General features: G+C 40.6%; 1 protein-coding gene across 1 annotated transcript in view; it reads right to left on the bottom strand.

Moving 5' to 3' along the window:
* Positions 1–12,473, bottom strand: part of ISM2 (isthmin 2) — a gene marked incomplete at its 5' end in the record, with an annotated part of 35,452 nt that overhangs the window by 21,784 nt on the left and 1,195 nt on the right. Inside the window, one exon of the mRNA XM_083349095.1 lies at positions 1,933–2,193. Within this exon, the coding sequence (XP_083205221.1) occupies positions 1,933–2,193 (261 nt within the window). The remainder of the gene's footprint in view (positions 1–1,932; positions 2,194–12,473) is intronic.

Raw genomic sequence — 12,473 nt, 5'->3', positions numbered from 1 at the left:
ATAATCAGTTTCCTCCAGGAACAGAGGGAGCTGATGTGCCACCACACTCTCAACAACCTTCACCAGAAAGCGAAGGTTGGAGACTGGACGATAGTTGTTTAAAACAGCCGGGTCCAAAGCAGGCTTCTTGAGAAGGGGCCTCACCACCGCCTCCTTCAAGGCGGCAGGGAAGACACCCTCCTTCAAAGAAGCAGTTATTACTGCATGGAACCAGCCTCGTGTTCCCTCCCGAGCCGCATAAGCTAGCCAGGAGGGGCACGGATCCAACAAACAGGTGGTGGTGCTCAGTCTCCCCATGATCCTGTCCACATCATCAGGGGAAACAGGGTCGAACTCAGTCCAGATAACGTGCTCAAGACCGCCTGATTCCTCCACGTCAGACTCTGCCCAGTCAGAGTCCAGACTGGTCCGGATCCGAGCGATTTTGTCCGCCAGATGATGACTAAACTCCTCGGCTCGTCCCTGCAAGGGATCCTCTCTCACCTCCTGGTTAAGGAGGGAGCGAGTCACCCTAAACAGGGTGGCCGGGCGATTATCTGCGGACGCGATAAGGGCGGCAAAGTAGTTAGACTTCGCCGTCCTTATCGCCGCAAGATAAGACCTTATAAAGGTTCTTAACTGCAATCGGTCGGATTCGGATCGGCTGGATCTCCAACCGCTCTCTAGACCTCGTCTCCGACGCTTCATCTCCCGGAGCTCCACAGAGAACCATGGGGCCCAGCGGGATCTGCGCCGGGTCAGAGGTCGCATGGGTACAACGCAGTCAAGTGCCCTTAGACTTATATACTGCTTCACAATGCTTTATAGTCCTCTCTAAGCTGTTTACAGAATCAGCCTATTGCCCCCAACAATCTGGGCCCTCATTTGACTGACCTCGGAAAGATGGAAGACTGAGTCAACCTTGAGCCGGTGAGACTCGAACCGCTGAACTGCTGGCAGTCAGCAGAAGTAGCCTGCAGTACTGCATTCTAACCACTGGCCACCAGCGCTCTAATAAGCTCATTTATTTAGCTGGCACTCATACACAGTTGTTAAATTTGTATTATTAACTCTGAAAATATTGACCCATTTAGTTGAGATACCAGAGAAGTTAAGGAAAGATAAACAATATAAACAGTATCACATTTTTTCTTCTTTTCCTGTCTTTCTCACTCTAAATAATGTAAGATCTGATCTAATAGTTTAGATAAAGATTATAGCCATGAGCTTGTATTACATTTTAATATCTTTTTAATCTTTATTGTATTAAATGATGTAAAACTTTAACAAACAACTTTAGAAGTAGATTAATACTACACTATTCTATGTATGGCTCCAACATTCATGCAATTAATATCAATCTCATAGTTTTCAATTTGATTTTAACATTACTTTGGTGGTGCAGTGGTTAAAATGCAGTACTGCAAACTACATCTGCTGACTGCCAGCTGCCAGCAGTTCAGCAGTTTAAGTCTCACCGGCTCAAGGTTGACTCAGCCTTCCATCCTTCCGAGGTTGGTAAAATGTGAGGACCCAGATTGTTAGGGACAATATGCTGACTCTGTAAACCACTTAGAGAAGGCTGTAAAGCATTGTGAAGCGGTATATAAGTCTAAGTGCTATTGCTATTATTTATTTATTGAAATAATCTTAAAGACCATAGTAAAAATTTGATCTAAAAAAAGTCAATAAACAAAATTATATATTTCTCAGTCATTCTTTTTTGGGGGGATATTAGAAGTAACTTTGTTATCCCCCATGAAAACCACCGGATCATTTTAGGGCAGTTAACAGTTCTCATGCTCACTCACTTCAACTGAGTTAATGGGGAGGAAAAAAATGAAGCCTGTGGAAAAGAGGAGGGAGGGAGGGAGAGAAAGGGAGAGAGATGCAAAGGATTCTTCCACTTTTGATGTGTCTGTGACTAGTCAAGTAAGAACAGTTTAAGCCTACCTGAATGTTTGGATTCTGAGCATTCAGATCCACATTGGCTAAGCCTGTCAGGCTTTGTAAGTCCAGTACAAAAGGTGTTTTCTCTTCTGGGAGTATTTCAGCAGGTTGGAGTGATGCCAACTGGTTCCTTGAAGCCTGTTGCAATGGCCAATGGTGTTTGCGTTGATCTGGTATCACCTGTCCATTCAGCCTCAGGTTCTGCATCCTGTGTGACTGTGGTATTTCTTCTTTGAATGAAGGAACATCAGGTGATGTGGCAATCTGAAATGAAAGTTAGTTGTAGTCCTACTGCCTGATGAAGATCCAGCTTTCACTTATCCCAGCAGACATGTTAAACTACAACTCCTATGATGCTCAAACCCTTTCCTTGCATATAAGACAAGATAGAGCAGGCTCTGATGATGGTCACTCAAGAAGAACTATAGTCTCTAGGCTTTACTGTTGGAAAAGCCTTGTCCTATAATGTCACCAACTGCACATTCAGACCACGATGAAATTAGGAGCATGTTTTTTGCAGAAAATCTGAGCAAACAAATTGATTCACTAGTTACTTAAAAACTGTAATCCCGAATAGCAATCACATCCCAACTAACTGTCAGTTTCCTGGTTACCAGTGGTCCCTCATTAAAATAACACAAAAAATTTAAAGGTTTCAGAGAAACTTCAAAGAAATCAGGGCAATGAAAATAACTTAATTCTGGGCTCCTGGTTATATTGTTTCAAACAGTTAATGCACTTCTTTATATACTTTATATTCTGCAGCATTATACAAGATGGAATTCAACTCACTGGAGTATTTTTCCCCAATTCTATGATTACAAATGAAAAAAATGTGGGCGTTGGCTGTGAATTGGAAAATTAATTAATATAAACACTCTGAAGAATGTAGTATGGGAATGATTTACATGCAAGCTAACATGCACTGTAGTGATTTTTACCAATGATCTTTTTGAATCAGTCTTCCAAAGTCTGGAATCCTTTACATGCGTTAGACTACACCTCCTGAAGCACCATTGCCACATTGGAAGCCTGTCCCAAACTTTCTTTGAAAGACTACTTCTGCAGGCCCACCATAACTCACTGCAAGGAGCTATTTCCCAACGTTCAGCTTGCGTTCCCCAAGTCTTGTTCTCTGTAGGCTACTTCCTTTCACTGCAGGAGCCCAGAATTGAGCTGCAGGATTAGAGAAACTGGGGATGCTCCCCCTTCCCCTCCATATGGGATACCAAGAGGCTCTATTACCTGCAATTAGGGCTTGATGGCTTTTGAAAGACTCTTCCCCCTCCACTACTTTTATCTTGATCACTGGAGCACTTCAAAGGAGCTGGAGCTGGTTGGGACTCACATGAGCGCACATATAAGGCATCATCGATGGATTTACAAGGGCTGCACATCAAAGCCCTGGAGCCTGTCTTCCTCTCCCACAGTGAAAATGAGAGAAAGCAGCAGAAAGATTGCTGGTCGCGGCTGTTTTTATTAAGGAGCGGGACCAGCACTGGCAAAAGGGCTTGTGGTAATGTTTCTGATCCCCAAAGCAAATTTCAGTTATAAGACTGAAAGAAATGTGATTGCTCAATTTGGCAGAGATTCTCATACTCTTCTAATCAAGGCTTAAGAAGAGCTTCAAGGCTGAACAGTGGGATTTGGGGGGGGTGTCTAATTACCAGCCCACAAAGAAGAGGAGAAAAGCACAGGTTTTGACCATTAAAACAGCAAATGAAGAAAAGACAAACTTATTTCTTTCAGGTCCATTGCTCCAACAAAATCAATGCTCCGCCCAGCTCCTTTTAAGTTTAGTGAAATTGGGAGACCTAATAAATAATACTTTCATTTCTGTCAGCCCTGAGACCAGGTTCCTCAGACAGGGTACACTGAATCTCAGATACCACAATTAAAGAAAAGGTTCCAACTGTTTGGTTCTGTTTATTTGGGTGGTTGGGCTCTATCATCTCTCTCCCTGACCAGCAACAGTGATCAAGGTCTGTGCCTCATCTGGTGCAAAGCTCTCTAGAAAAGAGATTAGTTATTAGGAAGTATCAACAAAAAAGCCTCTTCCATTAACTCAGGGATAGGCACCCTGCAGTTCCCCAGTCCCTTTTTTGCAGTCCCTCTCCTCTGACTTAATTACAGGGACAGAAAATGCACGAAAAGTTCTGCGTAAGCACTAAAATAGCTTAAATAGGTTTAAAATGTCCAAAGTAAGACCTCAATTTTCCCTTCAAAATCAGGAAAACAAAAGCAATAATCTCAGTTCAGCCCTGTGTATCTTCACACCATTCCACTTCAGCCTTTGGACTTTTCTCAAAAGCTCAGCTGAGACTTCCTTGCATTGCTCCAGTTCTTTCCCTTCTGATTTGGGGAAATCTAACCTTTTTGCTGGTGTCTTTAATTGTGGAAATAAATTGTTTCTAATATCTCTAATTCTCAACTTTATTTCGTTTTCCTAAGAGACCTCAATAGTTGATAGTATGCTAACTTGAATGCAAGAAAGAATGAATGTGGCCCTTGGTTACCATAAAATATGATGAATCCTTTTCACAATTTACATTAAAATGTTTATGAAGAGGAACCAAAATGAGAGCTTGATACTTGGCGGAAAGCATCTGAATAAATTCCTCATATAATGAAAGTTCTCAATGAAGATTGTCTTCTGCCTATTCTATCATGTAGGTACAAAAAAGTCCAAATAAAATGTGTTATCTTAACCTAACCCATTCCTAGGAATGGGTATAACTGGTATATTAGCTTGAACTGTATAAAAGCATCACTGAAACCTGGTTAGCTTAATTCAGGATTTAACCCAGAGGATAATCAAATACCAAGTTCAGTTTTTAAGAAAAAAGCTCTATCTAACAACAGGAGGTTGGGTTAGCCAAAATAGATAAAAGGTTTCCTTGAGCCAAGTCGAAATCCTGATGACTACATGGATGTCTCCATGTAGTTTATTTGGCAACAGGGTGGAAATGTTTCCAAAAGCTATTGCTTTCTTCTGATATGTTTGTGTTGTCTATTGCTTCAGCCTATAGCCCCTGGATTTGCTATGGTCCAAACCACAAATGCCAAAATTACTTCCTCTAGAAGTTACACAATTAATAGACTTTACCATTTTAAAATTATTTAGGGCGCTTGTTCAAAATACAACAGAGTATTATAATAGACAGGCTGTTGCCAAATGAGACCCTAATGTGGAAATTTTAATATAAACCTGCATATATAAATTAATTAATTCTTGAGAGATTGGGGGTAAATTAAAAAGCTATAAAAACACAATATAAGTTCTGTCTGAACAATTTTTGACTAATCACCAATGAACAGAGGTACCCTCCAGATAAGTTGAGATTCTGCCCTCTTTTACTCTAGAGTACAAAAATCAAGGAAGGAAGGAAGGAAGGAAGGAAGGAAGGAAGGAAGGAAGGAAGGAAGGAAGGAAGGAAGGAAGGAAAGGAAAGGAAAGGAAGGAAGGAAATTAATTCCTAGAATCCTGATCAAGAGGTGACTCTCCAGTGAAAAGAAATTGGCTGTGTTTAAGGAAACCTAGTGTGGAGAGTTATTCACAGAATCCTCATATTCCCAGAAAACAATTTGAAAAACTTTGATAATAGAGGATCATTGTGACTGGTGGCACAAGAGATTATATACAAAGTTGAAACCACAGTAACCTTATATATAATAGCTCCCTCTGGCCCCAGATCAGAAACACAGTGAGTCTCCATTAAGTTGGCACTGTTCCTTTCTCACTTTTAACTGGATTAAAACTGCTGTGACCAACCACTGAGAACAGGCTTTCTGGCTAGCCATCAAAAGGCTTCAATGCTACTTTTAATTGTTTTGACCAGGAAAGCTACTTTTACCACCTGCTTCCTTCCTGGCTGTATTATGCTCTTTGACCTTTCTTTGGAAAGAAGGAAACAGACTGAAATGTGGCTTGTTTATCTATATTCAGAGAGAGGCAGGCAGGTTTTGGAGGGGGATCTTCAACCTGCAGTTATATCCACTAAACCAATAGGAGATGGCAGAAGAGGAAGCTTAATAAATCAGTAAGAAACAAAACTTGCAAAGTCCACAAGCAGCTCGGACAGACTTTGACTTGCTTGAAGTACGTCACTGACCTAATTAATGGAATAATAACCCCCTCTGGTCTCCATATAAGACAACTTAAAGTTTGTAACAAGTAGGGTTACCAGATATCTGAACAGGCAGAGAAGGACATGAATAATTAGAAAGGGGGGCAAATGGGGGAAAAACGAAGATATCCTTGACAAAAATCACAGCGAGAAACTGCAAAAAATGTATTTAAGCCTACAGGTACTGGTATATGAAATTATATTTTCCAGCATCAGAAATATTGATTTTTCAATCACAATATTTTCCCAACAATTTTTTTTTATCCCATTTATATCCCATTTTTTATCCCATTTTATCCCATTTATATCCCGATCAGGACACGGGTGGTCTTGTCGATATCATCTGGGAGGAGTTTGATTCTGTGACTCCGGAGGAAGTGGACAGGATCATGGGGAGGCTGAGCACCACCACATGTTTACTGGACCCGTGCCCTTCCTGGCTGGTTTATGCAGCCCGGGAGAGGACACGCAGCTGGTTCCAGGCAGTTATATCGGCTTCTTTGAGTGAGGGTATCTTCCCCGCCGTCTTGAAGGAGGCGGTGGTGAGGCCTCTCCTCAAGAAGCCTGCCCTGGACCCGGCTGTATTGAACAACTTTCGTCCTGTCTCCAACCTTCGCTTTCTTGCGAAGGTTGTTGAGAGTGTGGTGGCGCATCAGCTCCCTCTGGTCCTGGATGAAGCGGATTATCTAGACCCGTACCAATCGGGTTTCAGGCCCGGGCACAGCACGGAGACGGCATTGGTCGCGCTGGTGAATGATCTCTGGAGGGCTCGGGACAGGGGGCATTCCTCTGTCCTAGTCCTATTAGACCTCTCGGCGGCTTTCGATACCATCGACCATGGTATCTTGCTGCGGCGTCTCAGGGGATTGGGAGTGGGAGGCACAGTTTTACAGTGGTTCTCCTCCTATCTCTTGGGACGTTCGCAGTCGGTGTTGGCAGGGGGGCAGAGGTCGACCGCGAGGTCTCTCATTTGTGGAGTTCCTCAGGGGTCGGTCCTCTCGCCTCTCCTGTTCAACATCTACATGAAGCCGCTGGGTGAGATCATTCGTGGCTTTGGAGTTGGGTATCATCAGTACGCTGATGATACCCAACTTTTCTTTTCGACCCCAAACCACCCCAGTGATGCCCTCGACGTGATGTCCCGTTGCCTGGAGGCGGTTCGGGTCTGGATGGGGAGGAACAGACTCCAACTCAACCCCGACAAGACTGAGTGGCTTTGCATACCTTCATCCCGGGTTTATTCGGACATTCCACCTCTAGCTATGGGGGGTGAATTATTACCCCCCGTAGATAGGGCTTGCAACTTGGGGGTCCTCCTAGATTCACGGCTCACCTTGGAAGATCATATAGGAGCCGTGACTAGGGGGGCCTTCGCACAGGTTCGCCTGGTGCGTCAGTTGCGGCCCTATCTTAGCCGGGATGATCTATGCACGGTCACTCATGCGCTCGTGTCCTCTCGTCTGGACTACTGCAACGCTCTCTACATGGGGCTGCCCTTGAGGACCACTCGGAAGCTCCAACTGGTACAGAATGCAGCCGCGAGAGTGGTGTTGGGAGTCTCCCGATACTCCCACGTTACACCTCTGCTCCGTGAGCTGCATTGGTTGCCAGTTGTCTTCCGGGTGAGATTCGAGGTACTGGTAACGGTATTCAAAGCACTCCATGGCATGGGGCCGGAGTACCTCAGGGAACATCTGCTGCCGGCATCAAGCTCCCTGCGCCCTGTGCGTTCCCACAGAGAGGGCCTCCTCAGGGTGCCACCGATCAGAGAATGTCGATTGGTGGCCCCCAGGGGGAGATCCTTCTCTGTGGGCGCTCCGGAGCTGTGGAATCAGCTACCGGTAGAGCTCCGGACGGCGCCCGATCTTCGCTCCTTTCGTCGCGATCTCAAGACATTTCTGTTTGTACAAGCCGGCCTAGCCTGAGGGGGAGTGTTGGGGTTGTTTTATCTTTCGTTTTTTAATTTTTCTGGGGGTTTTTAGCGTTGTATTTATATTGTTTTTAACTAGGGCAATTGTTTAATCTTTTTTTTAATGTTTGTATTTGCTATTTTATTCTGCCCTGTGAACCGCCCTGAGTCCTCAGGGAGAAGGGCGGTATATAAATGTTATTAAATTAAATTAAAAATTCTCCGAAGACTCAGGGCGGCTTACAATTAAAAGCACAAATCAATGTGCTTAGCAAATCTTTATGTTACGCTATCAATCACATAAAATTAACAATTTTCAAATTCCACTACATACTCATATCATCTATAGCAATTGCGGATTTGAAGGGATTGGATAGAAACTGATTGATGGAATCAGGAGATAAATTAAATAATGTAAATCTAAGCTGTCAAGTCTGTTGACAGACTAGAGAAAGAAAAAATAGGCAATGTACAAGTCATAATATATGACAGTTTAAAATACTACTGTTGTGAAAGCAGTCTCCCCTCAAAGAGCCAAGACAAAAAGCTGGACAATATTTAATTTTAAGGCCAAACCTGCTAGAAAGAGAACATGAGGACCGAAAGGAGTGTTTGCCTTTTGCCAGACGTTTGACAACCCTAGAATCAAGGAAGTTTCCCTACTGGAAAAAAAAGAGTTCACAGTATTCTATTGGAATTATAATATGCCCCCAAAGGCTGGGATCTTTGATTGTCACAGAAAATTTATTTCAAGCAATCTTTAATACTTTTTTCTATTAAAAGTATTCATAGCAGTCTGACATGTAATGTAAAATAATATTAAACAATAACCAACATGTAATATAGATTATAGGCAAAAGGTCCTAGATATATTCTTTAGGTTTAGGTCTGTTTTAAAAGGCTAGGAGCCAAATAGTTGGAAACATTTCAGTCTGAGATCCTCAGATTGCTTTTGCAATGTAAAAGCAATGGCAGAAAGATCAATAGCTGCAGGGATTCAATCTTTGCAACTGTAAAAACCACCAAATCTAAGATGAAATTGACATGCATACTAGACAAATTAAAAATTTATATATATATGTGTATGTGTATGTGTGTGTGTGTGTGTGTATGTATGTATATATATATATATATATATATATATATATATATATATATATATATATATATATATATATATATATGTGTGTTTTCTGAGGTTTTCGCGGGTGTCTGTATGTGGACCTTTGGTCATTCGGGTTTTTTTCCCGCGTAGAAATGAAGGTGTAGGCGCAATGTTTCGACGGAATCCCATCCGTCATCATCAGGCTGATGGCTTCTGCTTCCTTCTTCTGGGAGAAGCAGAAGAAGGAAGAAGAAGGAAGCAGAAGCCACCAGCCTGATGATGACGGATGGGATTCCGTCGAAACGTTGCGCCTACACCTTCATTTCTACGCGGGAAAAAACCCGAATGACCAAAGGTGTATATATATATATATATATATATATATATATATATATATATATATATATATATATATATATAAACTAAGATATCTGAATTTCCACTAAAAATACCACAAAGCCATGCTTGCATAGAATTATTTGCCCATGACTAAAATACCTTCAGTCAGTCAAGAACAAAAGCATTACAAATACAATTTAGCACATCTCTCTAAGTATTTTTGAGAGAAGACAAGATCCAGGTGCCATTTTCAGAAATATGAAAAGTAATACTTCAAGTTAATAGTAGCAAAAATGGGTGCAACTGGCTTGTAGATGGTGGGCTGAATTACACACACATTAAGCTTTAAAAAAAATTATTTAGCAGCCATAATGGAAGAATTTAAGACAATTTGCCTATGGATTTAACAGGCTTTTCAATTAGTTCTGATATAACACTTAGCACATTTTACAGTGTTAAGAAAAGACACTGCAATGTTTAAATAATTTCATTAGTGACTGATGCTGTGTTGTTTTCTAAGTTCAGCAGAGATTGATCAAAGAGTTGTAAGCATAACATCCTCATAATAAAACCAGACTACTAAAAATAATTTAACATGCTGTAATAAGGATTCAAAATATTCAAACATTGGTTTAAAATTTTCAGATATTTGGGGCACAAAAGATTACTGAAAAATACAAATGAATCTGTGAGCTTTTGGTTTTTAATATGCTACAATCTTACTCCTTGTGGTCACACACTACACTCAGCTACTTAAAAGCATTCTAATACATACAGAGGAAAACACACTGGGCCTCTTACAACTAATTGAATTCATTCTTCAGATATTTTATGGGGGTACTGCAGTCCAAACAACAGGGAAAAAATATATTATTCTATACTCTCAGTCAATATATGAAGTTAACTGACATATTGTTACTACTACTTGGTGCAAATTAAACTCTTGGTATATTAAATTATTATGAAAGTTTTTTGGTTTATTATAAAGCTCAGTCTGATGTCTCTAAAGATATTGGACTATTGTTGCCATCATATTCAGCACTATGCAGCACAAGATAAGATAGATAGATAGATAGATAGATAGATAGATAGATAGATAGATAGATAGATAGATAGACAGACAGACAGACAGCTGTTGGCTGACTAACTTGTAGGGCTGTAATTCAAAATTTCAACTTAGCATCTGGTTAAGATACGCTTCATGAAAATGTAACCAATGAAATGCTGGGGTTTGTATGTTACAATCATTGCCTTTCCTATTAATAGCAAATGCCTTTATCTCACACAAGTTTAAATACTTTATACTAGCACAATCTACTTCTAGGTGCAACTTTTTCTTAGTTCTTATTTCAAAAGGGTTAGGGTTAGAAGTTTACAAAAATAAATTCACAATAAAATAAAATCTACAACAAAATAATAGAAAGGCAGATCTGTAATGGATAAATAATTAATTCTTAGCAAGTAGGTCTTCTGTCTCGCTGTAGGCATGGAATGGAGTCTACAAATGTCCTTAAACAAGGCTCTTTTTCAACTATAGGCTTAAAGCATTTTTAGTTCACATATGGTATGTGAACTACAGAGGAATATCAGAAAAACTTTATTTTCCCTGTAGAATAAAATAAAATGAGGTTTGATATAAAAACAAGTATTGCAAATCTCTTATTCACCAGCTCCTGGTTTAGGGGAAATTCCTTCCCTTTCCTCAGTTCTTGATCTCAATATGTTCAGGGGTACCTTACAGCTCTCCTCTTCTGGAAGACAGTAAACTATTGCTTTTTGGGACATTCACAGGGAACTGCAATACCCTTGCAAAGGGAGCCCTTCCAGGTGGACAACATGAGGAAGCCACTTCATTCATGGCAATCCATTTGTTTCAATACATCCAGATCAAAAAACCCTTTGCTGACTTCAAAGGTTAGCATACTTTCCCAATTTCCTGTACATGTGCAGCCCAACAGCTGAAGAATGTAAGCTTTGCCACCTGGGAGCAGCTGCTGGACAGAAAGCCAGCAAAAAGAGATGTATCAAACACAAACAGCAGCTGCAGAATAAACAGTGCTCACCTAAATGGCTTTTGGCAGCAAGAAACATTTCAGCATTGAAAACTATTGGGGATTCTCTGGCCGTATCCATTCTAGGAGAAAAAGTTTGAAAAAGCCTATGTCAAGTTTAGATTTAGGAAACAGCTGGTTAACTGCAGCTGCAGTTCTATGGAAAGAGAGAAAATATTAGATAAAGACATTTAGGGCCTGCTCTTAGAAAGAACACTACAGCAAAACATGTATTGATGATTTAAGAATGACCCTGAGCATTCTCTGCTGCTTTAGAAACATCTCAAAATCTGCTCTCCCAATCCTTCTCCACTAATTGGGGTCTGCTTAGAACAGAAAACTATGTGGAACACAGGTACCTCTACAGAAAAATTGGCTCATTAAAAGTTCTGAAGCCAGTTCATTAATCTATATTATTGTGTTACCTGGGGAGTCAGTCATTATTAAGGTGACCCAAAAAAGAGTGAAAAATCCCCAAATGGCAATAGCCACTATTTGATAATTTCTTAATCAATGCCAGGCATAAGCATAATATCTTCCTTCTGGCAATGTATTTTCTTTAAAGTGAGTTGACATATTCAATAGTGACTTACTGAACGCAACGTTAGCAATTGGGTTGATATTACAGGGAAAAAAACAGTAAAGAATGAAATGTAAGCTCTTGTATTTGTGACAGGAGATAATAATTCCAGACAACAGAAACATACAGAACCACAGCATTTCTAGTTCTTCTTGGGGGCTGTGGTGGTGGTGGTGTTAGGCAATAGATTTAATTTCTCATTCATTTACCAAATTTAAATGCATTAACTGTTCAAAAGAGCCAACCACACTAATGTTCAGAATGAGAGAACTGGTTTTGGGCAGCACAAAGAATAGAAAACAGAAAAAAAATAATTATAGTAGTAATGGGCTGGTTTATAGTTCTGGATTGATTAGACTTGTTGGAATTCTTGCAATTTGAAGTGAAAATAAATACATACTATTTTGATTTTCTTTGAGAAACAGACATTTCT

This window comes from Vipera ursinii, assembly GCF_947247035.1.
Source record: "Vipera ursinii genome assembly, chromosome: 1".
NCBI lineage: Eukaryota > Metazoa > Chordata > Lepidosauria > Squamata > Viperidae > Vipera > Vipera ursinii.
This window is presented reverse-complemented; position numbering and strand designations above follow the sequence as displayed.